General features: G+C 38.1%; 1 protein-coding gene across 4 annotated transcripts in view; it reads left to right on the top strand.

Annotated features, from left to right (window-relative positions):
- The first annotated feature begins 21 nt into the window (after positions 1 to 21).
- Positions 22 to 16,895, top strand: part of UGGT1 (UDP-glucose glycoprotein glucosyltransferase 1) — a 43,567-nt gene continuing 26,693 nt past the window's right edge. The window contains exons 1-16 of one of the 4 annotated variants that reach the window (XM_083849331.1): positions 22 to 129; positions 207 to 338; positions 1,264 to 1,402; positions 2,855 to 2,937; positions 3,491 to 3,621; positions 4,451 to 4,563; positions 5,728 to 5,902; positions 6,709 to 6,805; positions 8,498 to 8,576; positions 8,784 to 8,884; positions 9,687 to 9,786; positions 10,897 to 10,957; positions 13,944 to 14,035; positions 14,696 to 14,846; positions 15,128 to 15,247; positions 16,042 to 16,127. In XM_083849331.1, the coding sequence (XP_083705457.1) occupies positions 1,278 to 1,402; positions 2,855 to 2,937; positions 3,491 to 3,621; positions 4,451 to 4,563; positions 5,728 to 5,902; positions 6,709 to 6,805; positions 8,498 to 8,576; positions 8,784 to 8,884; positions 9,687 to 9,786; positions 10,897 to 10,957; positions 13,944 to 14,035; positions 14,696 to 14,846; positions 15,128 to 15,247; positions 16,042 to 16,127 (1,514 nt within the window). In that variant the 5' untranslated portion in view covers positions 22 to 129; positions 207 to 338; positions 1,264 to 1,277. The remainder of the gene's footprint in view (positions 130 to 206; positions 339 to 1,263; positions 1,403 to 2,854; positions 2,938 to 3,490; positions 3,622 to 4,450; positions 4,564 to 5,727; positions 5,903 to 6,708; positions 6,806 to 8,497; positions 8,577 to 8,783; positions 8,885 to 9,686; positions 9,787 to 10,896; positions 10,958 to 13,943; positions 14,036 to 14,695; positions 14,847 to 15,127; positions 15,248 to 16,041; positions 16,128 to 16,895) is intronic. The other 3 variants (XM_083849330.1, XM_083849328.1, XM_083849329.1) reach the window with 3 other exon arrangements.

The raw sequence follows: 16,895 nt of genomic DNA, 5'->3' as shown, positions 1-16,895 counted from the left end.
CATTGGCTGCCGCCGCGCGGCCCCGCCCCGCGCGCCGACATGGCGGCACGGCCGCGCTCCGGCCCCGCCCGGCCGGCACCGGAAGCGCCGTGCCCGGAAGCGGCGGCGGCGCGGGGCTGAGGGCGGCAGGTGCGGGCCGGAGGGCACCCCGTGGCGGGGGGGCGGCGGTGTAACTGTTACCGTCTGATTCTTTGTTAATTTTTCAGCTTCTGGAGGTGGCGACGCTGAGCGCACCGGGAGATGCCCGTTTCCTCGTTCCGCACAGACGTTGGCCGTGCCCAGCTCACGCTGCGGGGCTGACTCGGGAGCCTTCACCTCGCCCAGGTCTCCTGGCGCCGGTTGGTGCCAGCCGGGGTGTCCGTGCGGGCGCGAAGCGGGACGTTACCCTCCGTAAAGCAAGCGCTGGGCTGTTTCGCCACCCCATTCGAAGCGCTTGCCGTTTGCGGAGCCCCCAGCGCAGGAAGGGTGTGGGGCTGGTAGAGTGGGTCAGGAGGAGGGCCACGAGACGATCGAGGGCCGGAGCCTTCTCCTGGGAAGAAAGGCTGAGAGAGCTGGGGGTGTTCAGCCTCCAGAAGAGAAGGCTCTTGGGGGACCTCATTGCAACCTTTCAGTACTTAAAGGGGTCTCATAAAAAGGATGAAGAGCAACTTTTTGCTTAGTCAGATATTGACAGGACGAGGGGGAATGGCTTTAAACTGAAAGGGGGGAAGCTTAAATTAGGGGTTAGGAGTAAATTCTTCACTCAGAGGGTGGTGAGGCACTGGCACAGGTTGCCCAGAGAGGTTGGGGATGCCCCATCCCTGGAGGTGTTCAAGGCCGGGTTAGATGAGGCCCTGAGCAACCTGATCTAGTGGGTGGCGTCCCTGCCTATGGCAGGGGGGTTGGAACTAGATGATCTCTGAGGTCCCTTCCAACCCAGGCCATTCTATGGTTGTAGTACGTCTTCTTAAAGCGAGTAGCATATGGCGTGTGTGTCCCAGAACAGAAACGAGTTTATTTGAACGCACAAACATACAGGAAGCTGAAATCGGCTTAGCTTCAGTTGTAGCTTAGGGGTCAGATTTTTAAAATCTTTGCCTCTTTTCATGTTTTCAATAGTAATTTGATTTTTGTTAGCCTGGGTAGGACTGTGATTATTTAACTGATTTATTACATGAAACAGGCCACTGAATCTTAAAATGCCTTAATGTACTTGGATATGTGGGATTCTCTACTTACAAAAAGAGACAAGGCAAAGCTAACTTTTTTCTTCATCTTTTTTAGGCTTCCCCTATAAAATGGGAATACTTGTTGCAATTCTTGGAGTCTGGTTCAGCTCTTCACTTGTAAAAGGACATTCTAAGGCTGTGACAACATCTCTAACTACAAAGTGGTCTTCAACTCCTCTGTTACTTGAAACAAGGTAAGTGCATTGTGATTTTCATTCGCAAATCAGAATATGCTTAGAGGATAAAATAATCTAATCTATCTGTTTTTAAAAACTGTAAACTACGTTTTTACCATTTACCGCGAGATTATTATGTGATGTATCAGCTTAGTTATAAGCACTAACATCAGGTGGCTAACTCTGCAGCATGCCACAGAGGGCTTTGCTTCCGTTTCACATGACACAGACCTGCTGCTGTGTTCCCATGACTGTATAATGGCAACACTCCTATATGTCAGCTCTTGAGAAGTAGTCAGAAAAATCCCATTTGCTTCTACCTGAGTACCTTTACGTACCCCGGTGTTCCCAGGGAGTTGCTGCATTTGGGGCAGCAATTTTCATATGAAAACAATTGGATGCTGATGGGCTTCATTTAAATGGGCATGGCTCTGGGTGACAAGATAGGGGTGTCTGAGGTGAAATTATTTTTCTGTAACCTTCTCTATAGAAATTCCTTTTGAAGACTGAAGAATGCTCAAGCAATACAGTACAAAGCACAGGTGTTAATGCCAGGATTTAAAGACCCTGATAATGTCAAACTCTCTGCTGGGGAAAACTTAGAGGGACTTGCAGGAAGGCTCTCCCTAGAAGGCTATGAAATAGTAAGCAGTAATAACGTGCCAAAGACTTCATTTGTAACCTAACCATTAGGAAAGACTTTAGGTAGGATTGTTCATCTGGGCTGAACTCCAGAATGATAGAGCACTGCAGTGCCGAGTTACTTCTGGAGCTTGATTTACTAAGCCCAGCCCTGTGGTTCATTGCTTAAATTAATGTCTGTCACGTTAGGTTAGAATGTCTTGAAACGAAAACACAAGCTACTGTGGCAGCTAGTGGGCTCCAAAGCTTGTGTTATAACATCCTTTAGCGTATGAAGCACATTGCAAGTTTAGACTTGATAAAGTATTTGTTGTTAGCAAAGTTGAGAGAACTATTTTGCTGTCTAACACTCTATACCTACATAATCGTATACTTAATATATGGGGAATTATGCCATGGTCTGAAGCTGTGACTTCTCTTTTTGTTCATTTAAAAAAAAAAAAAACACCTCTAAAGCCAGTAGTTGTAATGAAATATAGGTTATTACAACAAAGTAAGCAAAAATGTATGTTTCTTGTAAAAGATAGTTAGCAAAGAAATACATGAAGGAGGAAAGCTGCCAGAATGTACGCAACTGCTAGCGGGCCTTGAGAGTTTAATAGGTGCTTTGCAAGGTTCTTTCATGTAGTAGGTGTTTGTCCTGGCCTGCACCTACTAATTGCTTTGGTATTGTTTGTTTTTCCTGGTCTGCTTTTTCTAGTAACATACACTTTTCTGATATGGGTAAACATACAGTAGGAGCTAACTTTCTGTAAAGCTGTACAACGTAGTAGCATTGTAATGTGGAGAAAATTTGAAGACCTAGCTATCTCCTCTCTTCTTGTTCAGTGAATTTTTATCAGAAGAAGGTCAAGAAAAATTCTGGAACTTTGTTGAAGCCAGTCAAAATATTAAGACACCTGAACATGACGGTAAGCTTTCATAATGTTTTTCTTGAACGATGACTGGAAATTGGGACGGTTGAAAAATAAACCAAAATGTTTTGTCTTCCATTGCATAGCATTATAAAAATCCAATCAGGACTGATTTCAGTAATGTTTTTACTGTGAAAGTGCCCAAGGCTTTTGGATATCCATTTGGGAAAAGCAGTAGCCGACAAGCCTGAAATGTGTTTTACTCACTAGTTTGTCTCAGCATTAAGCATAAAACATTATTTATAATTTTTGTCTGTGTTTCTGTTTCTAAACTGAAATTACATGGGAGTTCTTTACTGTTTCCCTCCTCTCCAAGTCTGTTTGCATACTTAAGAATCTGTATGTGTCCATGTTTTCTCATGCATCTCTATTGAAGTCAGCTCTCTTCCATCTGTTGAACTAGTTGTAATGAAAATTGAGGAAGAGTCAAATGCACGTTTACAATTCATGTCATAGGTTTCTGTTCGTATAAATCACAAGTAAGATGAAAAGCCCCTCTTCAATGGGAATATGGTATAGAAAGATGACCGCTTGTATTCTGACTTTGCAGGTACCGATTATACTTCTTACCATGGAATGCTGAAAGTAGCCTGCCAGAGTTTGTCACCTTTGCAGCAGAATTTGTTGAAATTTTCCTTGTCTTTACGCTCTTATTCTGCAACGGTTCAAGCTTTTCAACAGGTTAGTGCAGCACAGGGGAAATCCTCAAACGTTTTGCAGAGCATTGTGTAAGGCCCAGGAAGGAGGTATCTGTGTTACAAAACATTTCAGAATATCAAAAATCCTGAACTGACAGGCGCTTCGTACACTGGAGCTAAGGTACGTAGGTATATGCTGGTTTCATTGTGTGCCAAATCTGAGTCCATCTGTATACAGTAGACTAAAGAATTGGGATTTTGAAATGTTTGTATATCTTTGGTACCCTCTGCACTAACAAATGTGTGAAGATTTTTATGAGGAAAATCTTTACAGCTCTGCTGATGCTTATGGCGCTAGTGATGTTCCCGTTATTCAGTTTTACTCAAAGATAGTAACCCGTGAATATGTGGTTCGAACATTTAGACCCACTGACTGATGGTTATACTGGTATTCCTTTTTAAACTTGGTGTCACACAGTTCACTGCAAGTTGTCTCCTCATAGTATGCTTCGTTGGGGTAATGTTATAAGACATCTTCCTTTCTCATCTTGAATCATTTTATCGTTTGCCGTTTAACAAATACAGTGGTTTCTGATATGTAATGCAAAAAAAAAATCACCAAAAAAACCCCAAACACACCACAATTGCAAACCTCACATTTTGTACCTGAAACTATTATTACAGCTAATGGGCTGGAAAAAATATTTATAAAAAGTTAGGACTTAATTATTAGTTTTGTGATTTTTACCTTGTCTTTAAATTACACAATAAATGGTGAAGACGACCAGTTGTTACAGAGTTATGCTGTTAACACTTTCACTTGTTCTAAGGGCAAACATTCGACTTACTTTATTGTAAACATTTTAATACAGATAGCAGCAGATGAACCTCCACCAAAGGGCTGTACCTTATTTTTTGCTGTGCATGGGGAGAAGACATGTGAATTTGAATCTCTCGGAAAGCTTTTACAGACAGCTTCAGAAAGGTATTTGCTTAACTTCCAAACGTAAAATTATCTCTTAACTTAACCTAGATAGACTCACTGCTGTAAAGAGACTGTAATACACTGGTAGTTCTGGTAGTTTATACCTTTGTCGGTTTTGATTTATCCTCTCCATTTCTTGCACAGGAGTGGCAGTCTCTTAGTTCTTGCTAATCAAGATGGAATTGGTATTTTCTGGTCCCTTTCTCTTTCATATGTTGTTAGGAGGAAGAATGCTGTGAAAGTGCTTGGACAAATTGGAAACAATTTGTTGAAGGACATTAACAATTCTCAGAAATATGTAAAGTCTTCAGAATTCAGGGAGAACAGAAAGATCTGGGCTGCATTTTAAAATGATAGTTAATCCATTCATAAAGTTATCTCTATATTAAAATTATCTCTATATTAAAGCATGCATAGTATTTTTCCCCTATATAATTTTCTCAGTGTTAACAAAAATGAAAACTATTACCATGCAATATATTTCAAAATCAGATTTCTTTACAAGATGAAGAACAAAACTTGAATGTAACTTCTAGTAACAAAAATAAACTGTGAAATATAATTCCTCCTAAAAAAAAAAAGTCTTGTGGTTTGTCGTCATAGTAATCTTTCTAGTTCTGTTTTTGCAAAAATAAGTTATTTTTGTTAATATGCAGACATATTGCATCAATAGATCATATGCTGTTAACGCTGACTCACTGGGAATATTTTAAATACTTCATTGTATCTTAGACGTGATTTAAAAACAGAAGTTGAAAATAGTCTTCTCATTCACTTTCTTATTTGTATACTCAGCTAAGGACAGGGTCCCCATGATTTTGTGTTCATAGAACGTTGGCTGTGTTAGCCTTTTATTTCTATACAGAACTTCTGAATCAAAAAAGAAAATTTAAAGGAAGTAGTTACCATTTAAAAAAAAAAGTATTACATTAGATTAAAAATAGCACCTAGATGCTTGTTGTATTTTCATATGTCTGTTTCTAATGAAGCTTTATCAACATGCGTCAAGTGCTGTCAACTGTGATAATACGTGGGAGTAACTTGACATGTATTCAGTGAAGACAGAAACAGCGATTAAACATGAGAAAAAGAAATGATGAATCTTGCACTGAGTAAGGACACAGTATGAATCACACTGTGATAATTTTCAATGTTTACTCTTAGGCCAAAGCCATTTTTGTTCAAAGGGGACCACAGGTACCCAGCGTCAAATCCTGAAAGTCCCATCGTCATACTTTATGCCGAGATTGGCACAGAGGAGTTCTACAGATTCCATAGGCAGCTTGTTTTAAAGGCTGAGGCAGGAGAAATCACTTACATCCTCAGACACTATATTGCCGTAAGTATATTTGCATAGTAAAAGTTTGATTCCTTTAAATTTACGTTTACATAATGCATTGCTGCTTGATCATAATTTGGAATACTCACAGATTATTACATTATTGCATGTGGCTGAGGACCGCATACTATTTAACATCTCCTGATTGTTTAAGTAAGAGAATCATTTGGTTTTACAAATGCAGATAAATTACGGAGTTTAACCTAGAAAAATATTGCTCTAGCAAATAATAGTCAGATATTTCCACAGTCAGGCCACTCGAGTTGCAGAGATTAACCTTAGGGTCCACTTTTCAAGTGAAAGGCCATTTTGTTACAGAACCACTTGCCAGTCCTAGTGCAATTTGTCCCATTTTCCATCTCCCTCCCCTAACCACTGGATTGATATTTAACTCTACATTTTAAAAGCTCTGGACTTTTATTTGACTTTTTTCTGAATATTGTTTAATGGTGCTAAAACCTTCAGCAGAGCAGCTAGTAGCCAGACTTGAATGCAAAAAATAAAAGTCACTTCTAGTGACATCAGATAAAATAATCATACATTGCATACACCACTTCCCTTTTTAAAAGTAACTTGTCTATCCTTGTCGTTGTGCAGTAGGTCTTGGTACGGTTGTGTTATTACAGTACAGTATTGGAGAATCACTTGTATTTGTTTCTCACTTGCAGTTAGGATCTGAATTGTGTTACCAGTTGGGTTTAAAATGGGTACGAGCTTGGAATTTCTTAGCTTTGGGAAATGGCAGCTTTTAATTTGTAGATCAAAACAAAGAGTGGCAATGTTGTACTGTTTGCTTTTCCTTACAGAATCCCAGTAAAGAAAAAGTCTACCTCTCTGGCTATGGTGTGGAACTGGCTATTAAAAGTACAGAATACAAGGCCAAGGATGATACACAGGTGAAAGGTGAATTCTTATTTTGACTACTTTAATGTGAGCATTTTAATTTTACAGGGATATATTTATATATATATATAGATATATTATTTATAATGTATATGGGATTTGTATATATATTCATATTTACAGGGATATTTATATATATGAGTATATATATGAATGACTGAATTGCAGATACTTGTCCTTCTGATCTGAAATCACAAAAATCACTGTCCTCTCTCTTTTGGGGATTCCATTCTTTGAATCGCATATTTGCTAAGGCACTTGTTTTCCTTATTTGTGAAATGCTGGGCAGAACGGTGTCACGGCACTGCACTAGATCTTATTAGTGGCACTATTAATACAACTAATTTTTCACCAGATAACCAGATTTCTTTGCAGATGTACTGCCCTTCCCTTCCCCTACTTTTAGTTCCCTTAGGTTATCCATCCTCAGAGCAGAATGTTTCCTGTTGTTCTTTGGAAAAATAGAATGCTCTGCAGGTTTTTTTTTTGCTTTTGCTGTTCTGTAGTGCACAGATCTGTTTTTCAAACTCTCATGCATCTGCCAAAACTATTTTATTGTGTGTCTGTATACAGATGAATATGTATACACACACACATGAAGGTAAACAGAATTGTCTGCTTTTACTTATGACTTCGTTTAAAAAAAAAAACTTTTTTTTTAGTTAAAGATAACAGCTGTGAAGAACAGAACTTAGATTTTGAACTGAGTTTTGCAGTTTATCCAGCTTCTAGATACAGATCTAAACTCTGACTTAAAATATCTTGCCATGGTCTAGAGTATTGACAAACAAAACTATTGGTCTTTATTTTTAGAAAGATGTAATTTTGAGAGGAACAAGCATACTAAAGCAGGTGATTCAACTTACGATTTTTGTTACTAGTGTTTAAATTTCCATTAATACCTTATCAAGAAGTCATACAAAAGCGCTGTTATTGCTTGTAAAATAGGAGGTCGGAAGCCTTTGTCTCCAAGTGTGTGTGTGGAAGTAATTCTGGGGAAAAGTTTATCTGTAAGCTTGTAAAGTTTTACACTAATATCGATGCAGTGATTAAAAAATGCTTTAGAAAATAGGCAAACCATGTGGATAAGCTGCAGATTAGAGGTGTATGGTTTTCATCAAACTCCTGTCTGATTCTGGTCAGTCTCTTATGCGTGCCTGTGCCGTTTCTGCCTGTCCATAAGCAAGCACTCGTCCAAAAGGTTGGGACCTTTGATTAGACTTGAGAATGAAACTTGTAGATTGGAGCTGGTTTGTGTCCAGCTAGTTAGGAGATTGTGCGAGTCTTTTGCACAGATCTCTTTTTGTTATTTAAGCCTGGTTTTTATCCTGTATTTTGGGGCTAAAATCAGGATTATGCTCCTGATAGGAGTTTTTCACTTACTCTGTAAAACTTGCATGTCATGAAAGCTCCTAGGCCCTAGTGATTTCTTCTGCAGCACCGAAGTCTCTGAGATTTCCATTCAGCTTAAGCTTTTGCTTCTAAACAATCCGACTGGGTTTTATTTCAGCTGTTATAGTCTTCATTTGTACAGTTAGTGTGTCCTGGATACAGGTTCCAAAGTGAACCTGAAACTTGCCTTTTTTTTCCTCTCCTCAGTTACTGCAGTATCATTTTTGTTGAACTTACCAAAATAGGCATGAAAACTATTTCTGAATAGTTTGGTAGTGTTTTCCTTCTCTGTGTTTATAGGCACGGATGTGAATGCTACAGTAATAGATGAAAATGACCCCATCGATGAAGTGCAAGGATTTCTTTTTGGGAAATTGAGGTAAAACTCCATTGCAAATTGTTACTCTTTGTCACATTAAAGAACTCAATGCAGAGGTGCCAATCTTCTGCTTTGTTACTGTTTTCTAAATGTCTGGGTTATCCATATGTGTTAGCAGCGTACTTCTTCATATGTTAGTTTCTTCAAATTAGTAGCAGACTTGCTTATAGGAAACCCCAGAGTTGCTTTACCCTTATTCCCTTTTAGGCAGTTGTATCCTGAAATGATGGAAGAGCTGAAAGAACTTAGAAAACACCTCGTGGAGAGTACCAATGAAATGGCACCTTTGAAAGTATGGCAGTTACAAGGTAATCTGTATGAACAGCTTCAATACAGCATTGCAAAAACTTAATGTAAACCTATCTTCCCATGCTCTATAAAAATGAGGCCGGTAGTGGCTGCACACAGTTCAGAGCGCTTGACTGTAAATTCCTGCACTGGAAACAACCAGCTTTCTAAAGCTTCTTTACAGAGCCCTGTTGAAATACCTTGTGAAAGATTATTTCACAGGACTTCTAAAGTGAGGTTTTCTTTCTATATTGTGAAGAATAGAAAGCCACTTGTTCTTAAACTGACTAAATGCAGAATAGCAAAGGGAATGTAAAGTTTCCACGATCACATCCTTGGTGTGGAAAGCTGAGATTTCTCAAGACCAAAAGAAATATATTTCAAGAGTCTCTGCATGCAGCTGTGACCTATTTCCTTGCAAATCATCAGAAGAAGTCTGTGGAAGGGTTTTTCATCCTCTGAAAAAAAATAATAGGAAATATTGAACATGTGTTGTAGCCACAGTGAATCTACCTATATTCAATCAAGTGGTATTTGTATCTCTAGCTTGTGAAATAATTCCCTAGGCCCCTTCTGAAGGGTAGATCCTCTTACCCAGACCAAAAAAAAAAAAGTGATGGTCTAGTCTCATTGAAACTACCTGTAGGTGGTATTGGTTCATACTGAAAGGCAAGTAATAGAAGGGAAGAAGACAAAAGAAGGTATCTAAAGGTGCAGGTGGAAAAGAATTTTTTTTATGTAACCAATGAGCAAAGAAGTTGAAAGCCAAAATTAAGATGACTGCAATTGCATGTTTACATTTTATTGTTGTTTCACCTGTAGATTTAAGTTTTCAAACTGCTGCACGCATTTTGACTGCTCCCCCTGTGGATGCTTTGATGGTCATGAAAGATCTCAGTCAGAACTTTCCTACAAAGGCCAGGTAATTCCAATAATGAATACTTAGTTTTTTTTCCTGTCATTTTTCTCAGCAGAACATGAGACGGGCAACAGTGGTTTGGTTAATGTCTGCATTTCTATTTAGCTGAAAGCAAACACCAGAGAAGGTTTATGCAGAAAAGTTCTTCAGCTTATGGTTACAGTCAGGATCTTACAGTGTTTCTCTTTGGCAGTTGGTGTGGAGTAGTACAAAATTTGGCAGAATTAACTGAGCTGCTGGTGTGAAATGCTACCTTTTGTATTGAGTCCTCAAGAATTTATTGGACAGGATTCCCATTTGGTGTCTTAGGCTTAACCTTTTCACTGGATCCCACTCTTTTGGGATCTACTTCAGCAGACAGCCCAGTCAACCTTGTGTCAGATGTTGATGTGCAATTCCACTGTTCTTTGCACTTTGTCAATTTCTTGAAATTAATTTGAATACTCTCAAGTAATTCAGTCATAATCTGGCCTGCCCAACCAGTGAAGAAATAGATTACTTTTGATAGATTTCATGACCCAGGTTGTAAAAATGATGACATAGGAGCTGCTTTTTTGAGTAGATGCAGATATACTTGAGTGTAAAAAACTGAGTTCTGGTCTCATCCCCAGTGATGGATGTTATGATTGTACTCTTTATAACTTCTTAAGGTATGCATTGTCCTGTCACCTAGTTTCTGGTCATATTTGTGAGCTGAACTTGCCCGTTCTGTGACGGTGCAATCTCTAGATCCGATGTAAGGAAAGGAATGGGAGCCCACAATAGAGAGTGAAATCCCCATACTTCGTGCTGTCAGATTCCACCTCTACCTTTCTGGAAGCTGCCCACTTTTATTATGGGATTAATATGAAACTAGACACTGAGAGTCAAAAGCTTGTCTTTCCTGGTGCAGTTGGCATGTGAATAATGGTTTTATGTTCTCTTGCGTTTTTTCCTGAAATATATATATATAATTCTTGATGATACCACAAAGTGCAAGTTCTTCTGATTGTAGCTCTGTATATTAGAATACTAAATATACTTAAGGTACAAAAAGTGGGATAATTAGATATCTAATCTATCCATTAGAAGAGCAGAAAGGTGATTCACAGAATCATGTTTTTATTTCTGCAGAGCCATAACAAAAACAGTTGTTTCCTCCGAACTTAGAGCAGAAATTGAAGAGAACCAAAAGGTAATGCTTCCAGAATGTAATGTAGTGCTTTCGCGCTTATATTTTAATATAAATTCAAGCTTTGAAAATAATAATTTATTAAAAAATTCACAGTTTGCTCCAAATGTTGACACACTGTCTTCACACACAACTTTGTCTTAGTATGCATTTGGGGAGCAAAGAAGGGGCTCAATTTTTCAAACGTGGGTTAAAAACATTATTTAGGTTGTTTACTCAGATATGAAAATGCTGGTAAAAAATTCTTCGAGTAGGATCAAGAATATGTTGAGGAAAGATGGTATGGGGATTTTGTTCTTAGAGCTGCCCCTATAATAGTTTTTCACAGTAATCAAGTGCTCTGACAGTTATTTGCAAGCACTTTTTAATGTATATGAAAGTGACATTCTGAACTTAGAATCTGTTAACTGTATTTATTTACCATTATAAAATGAACTTCAAATACAATGAAGGTACTATACTCTTAACCAGGGGGGAAAATGTTCGTTCCATTTGTTTTCTGAAAACATATGGCTTAGGTGTTCTTAGGATATTCATGTAGACAGTCTTAATCTTATAATCGGGACAGGACTGCATCAGTAATGAAGTAGAAATTGTGATGTCTGTCACATTAGTCCTTGCTTCTTCTGCAACCACCCAAGTATGATGCCCTTGTAGTGATGGCTTGTTAGCTCAAGCTGTTAATATTGTTAATAAGTTTCTTGTAGAACTGTCTCTGCTGTTCCTTCAAGTCTCTGACTTTATATTTGCTTGAACAGTCCAACAGATATGTAAAATCTGAATGTCACAGCACTGCTCATTCTGGTTCATAGTTAAAAAGAGGTTTACACTGATTTCAAGTTAGTGATTGTTAGTTTTGATTGTATCTCGAACTTCTCAAAAGCAACTGGATATTAAGTGTGGGCACTTTTTAGTGAAAATTGTTAGTGAAAAGGTAGTTATATTGGATTATTTTAAAACCTCTGAGCTGAATGGAATGTAGCTTGTTAGAAAGCTATTGCTTTAAAAGTTTTAAGCACCTTTCAATAGGTTTTGAGGATGCAGAAGAAATTTATTTCTCATCACCCAGTTTGAGATGGTGCTTAGATATCTGAATGGATCAGTGTTTACAAGGAAACAGTATAATAAACATGAAAACTTCTGTCTTAAAATGATCCACACTATGTGGAGGAGTAGTCCTAATGCTGTTGTTTTGAGAGTGAAAATAGTAAAGGAATAAAAATTTAAGTTATCTAAATAAGTCTACATGTGTTTTGAAATGAAAACAAATGTTGTGAGGGATCTGTGGAGGTCATTGATTAATGTTTCAACAGCTCTTGTTTATTTGGCGTTAGCAAAGCACTGAAAAAAATAATAAACACTAGGAAATCTTGTACAGTACAATTAAAATAAATATGGTAGTGCAGTCTGGATAGAATACAAAATACAAGTTTAAGATGGTAATAAAAACAAAGCCAAACAATAGATTTTGGTATATTATCTGTGCTGCTATAAAATGTAGACAGTTATGTCTTTGTTTAAAATCTGATCAATGATATTTCGCTAGTCTCATAGTAAATGCAAAGTTACCTGGAAGCTACTTACCAGTCCCCTGAGATTCCTGTTCTGAAAGAGAAATCCCTTGTTGTTCAATAGCGATAAAATGAGAAAAGAAGGGATGCGGTTTGACACTGTCGTCTGGTGTGGTTCTGGAAGGGACAAAGTATAGAATGTAAGTGCAAGTTAAAGCTACCTGGTGGCTTTTCTGTTTTGTGCTAGATCAGATTGGTCCTCAGGTAACCCCCCATGGTTTGGTGGATGTGGTTTCATTTCAAATACATCTAGGTTACCAGATCCAGATCTGGCTAGATCTAACCCTGCCCTTTAAAGCTATTCTTTGCATGACTGTCGGTTTGTCTGGATATTACCTGGTAGTAAAGTTCACTGCCTTCAGTAAGTTATAGTTTAGTGTATAATTATTCACAAAAAAGGTATAATTTAACACTGCATGTACTCAGCTCTTCTCTGGGAGATTTTATTATTTAATAAAATATTTAAATTCTTCCAGACTAGATGCTGCTTTCTTATTCTTGGTACTTTATTTGGTCCTTTGCTATTCTTCCATTTGCTTTGCTCTTCTTCTTCATGATATTAGGCTTTTTAATGTCCAAATGCTGTGTTTTTCCTTCAGTGTTCATTGTGCCTCTTAAGGGAATTTTAAAACTGATACTGCATGGCAAGAGGTACTGGAAGGCAGCAATGACACTTCTAAGTTTAAAAAAATAATACTTTTTTTTTGCTAGAGTTGTGAACTTTGCTTTGGGAGGACTGTATTTTATTTACCTCTTCTGGTTCAAAGTTGTTCTCTGTGATGGTTCGTCAACTCTGCAACAAATATCCACTCAGTTGGGGTACTGCTTAGAGGTACTTGGAAGAAATTCCGATGTATTGATAAGAGTTTTCTGTTTGTGGGATGCCTGATCTTTGGGAGATCAGACTACAGTGACAGCTCATCTGCTTTTCATTGATGACATATCCACTAGCTCATGACTTAGTTGGTACCTTAAACACAGTAGCTAGTACCATTCAATATCCAGCATGTAAACATCTGCTTTGCTCAAAACTGAGCTTTAAAAAGCTAAGAGAGTTAGCTGGATGCTATTTGTCAATCCACTTTGTCAATCCACTAAATGACATCTCCCAAGCACTTCTAATGATGTAATCTGATTTACTTTTAAAAATCTACTCAGGAACTTTCCAAATCTGCTAGTGAGTCATGTAGAAACAAATAGAAGTTTCATTTATGTGTCTATGCTCTAGATAGCTTCGATTGCATCTTCTTCTGGTATGAGTGTGTGCACAAAGTCAATAAAGACTGTAGTTGGGAAGTAATATGATGCAATTTGGAATAATAATGGAGATAAAAATCCACAGTTTTGACACTGAACTCTAGTAACATTTATTCTGTGCACAGCGTTCTTCTAATGCCCTTCTTTCTACTTTCTTTCAGTATTTCAAAGGAACATTAGGATTACAACCGGGAGATTCTGCTCTCTTCATCAATGGACTACTTATTGATTTAGACACTCAAGACATATTTAGGTAGGAATGTTTTCTTCAGAAAAATTGTATCATATTTAGATTCTTGTATACTGCTTGTGTATGGGTAGTAAAGTCATTTAGACAGTTTTGAATCTTCTTCAAAATGCCTGCATATTTAGGTTAGGTTTAAAAGTTAACTGCTAGAAAATGCAAATCATGTTTCCTTCCATTATGCAAACAAGTTTGTTTTACAAAAATGTTGATAAGAAAAGTGCAATACCCAAGAATATCAGAATGGGAAGTCACCTTTATATTGTTGTGATACATCCTGTGGACAAGTAAGATTTTGTTTTCCAGGGACCATCTTCATATTTTATTCTGAAGATAGTAGACTATTTGATTCTCAAAGAATAAGTCCCTGTACATTTTTCATCTGAAAACCACCCTATATTTTTGCCAAGATCTGTTTCAGTAGTATGGAATTGAAATTACATATGTGTCTCATGCTTTACTTATCTTTATTTAATGTAGTTTTTCCTAGAAATATAATTGAGTGGCTTTAAGTTGTCTCAAGTTCCTTGGGACAGTTAGAAATAGGTGAAAAATAAACGTCTGCTGTACCTCTGCACTACTACTTATACCTTTCACCTGTTAGTCTTGGGATACAGCAAATTATTTGCTGCATCTTTAACATTCATCAATTTTTTCTTTTCCTTGCAGCTTGATTGATGTACTACGCAATGAAGCCCGTGTTATGGAAGGCCTGCACAGCTTAGGAATTGAGGGTCTTTCCTTGCACAATGTTCTGAAGTTGAACATCCAGCCATCAGATTCAGATTATGCTGTGGACATCAGAAGCCCTGCTATTTCAGTGCGTGTGGTTTTTATAAAGGAAATATCTTATTTGCCTTTGAGCGGTGCATTCTTAAGCTGGCAGGGGAACTTCTGTTCTTACCTCGTAATCGATTGCAGTGAAGAAAAGAGAACAACAGTATGGATAACAAATGCTGTGTTTTAAATGTAATTAGCTCTTCTCAAAAGTTTGTTTTTATTCACATAGTACTCAATATATCATCTGATTTTAAAATATTCTAGAATCTCAGGCTTGAGCAAGAACAGACAGTCATTTAAATGCCTTTATTTTTTTGTTAGTGGATCAACAATCTGGAAGTTGACAGTCGGTATAATTCCTGGCCTTACAATGTGCAAGAACTGCTGCGTCCCACATTTCCAGGGGTGATCAGACAAATCAGAAAAAACTTCCATAACTTTGTAAGTAGTATTCTGACTAGAAATGAAATGCGTTGATGGGTGTTGTTTTTTTGTTGTTTGTTTGTTGTTCTTGTGTTGGTTGGTTTTGTTTTGTTTTTAACGTAGGGACATTAGCTTTTGGAACTTAACCTACATGTGCTCTGGATTCTCTGCCACTTAAATATCTTGAGATCTCTCTTAAAATATTTTGTTTTACTAGAGAGCTACGACCGAGACTCAGAGGTTATTGCACATGATTCTCTGGCATCTATTAGACTGGTCATGTGTATGCCACTTAAACATCCACAAATTGCTCCACTGGTGGAACAAACTATCATCTGACAAGGGAGAATTTGTATGCATTACAACTTTGTAATACCTGAAGTTGGTTCATGAAATGCCTCATGTTTGTTACTTAGTATTTCCTTAATGGGGTTAAGAGCAGCTTCAGTTGTTTTAGTTAGAAAGCATTCTTGCACCAAGACTTCAAAAGATGATCATCAGTCCTCAGCTTAATCCTGGGTGTCCTTTTAGTCTCTGGGCAAACTGGTTATATTTAGATCCAATAAAGAGTTTGTGAGATCTCTATGGTAGCTCTAGAAGGTAAATGGTAGAGGACCAGCTTGGATGGGATATTTTTGATTATGATTTTGGATTTCTTAAAGGTTTTAGGAGAAACTCTGACTTAGTGGGTCTCATCTCTCTGTCAGTGTATAAAATGGGATTGATGATAATTCTGCAACAAAATGTGAATTAAAAACAGTATCTTGACTTCTTATGGGAATAGAAACCTTTCACTTGTAATTTATGGGCAGGTGCTGATAGTAGATCCTACTCACGAGACCACAGCAGAATTACTGAATGTGGCAGAGATGTTCTTCAGTAACCACATCCCACTGAGGTAATTACTGTATTTTTCTGCTTTTTTAATGTTTATTCTTGTGACTTTTGCAATTGTAAAGTACTTACTGCTAGAACACTTTAGAAATGTTAAGTATCTAAATACCACAGAATCACCTAGGTTGGAAGAGACCTCCAAGATCACCTAGTCCAACCTCTGACCTAACACTAACAAGTCCTCCACTAAACCATATCACTAAGCTCTACATCTATACATCTTTTAAAGACCTCCAGGGATGGTGACTCAACCACTTCCCTGGGCAGCCCATTCCAATGCCTAACAACCCTTTCAGTAAAGAAGTTCCTCCTAACATCCAACCTAAACCTCCCCTGGCACAACTTTAGCCCATTCCCCCTCGTCCTGTCACCAGGCACATGGGAGAACAGACCAACCCCCACCTCTCTACAGCCTCCTTTAAGGTACCTATACCTATAGAGAGCGATAAGGTCGCCCCTGAGCCTCCTCTTCTCCAGGCTGAACAACCCCAGCTCCCTCAGCCGCTCCTCGTAAGACTTGTTCTCCAGACCCCTCACCAGCTTCGTTGCCCTTCTCTGGACTTGCTTGAGCATGTTGAATATCTTGTATTGGTGTCTGGGAATGGCATTTACTGAACATTGTTCCTTCTTAAAAATTCTTGAATGTAACTTTTGCTACTAGAAAAACAAAGCTGAATAAAAATTTCTTCAGCAGTCCAAAACAAACTTAAAAGCAAGTACTATGGATGAAAGACAGATGAAAAGCAAGATTCTGATGGACTCACCATTAGAG

This window comes from Anser anser (assembly GCF_964211835.1).
Source record: "Anser anser genome assembly, chromosome: 9".
Taxonomy (NCBI): Eukaryota; Metazoa; Chordata; class Aves; order Anseriformes; family Anatidae; genus Anser; species Anser anser.
Note: the sequence above shows the minus strand (reverse complement) of the source record. Positions and strands in the feature narration are given on the sequence as shown.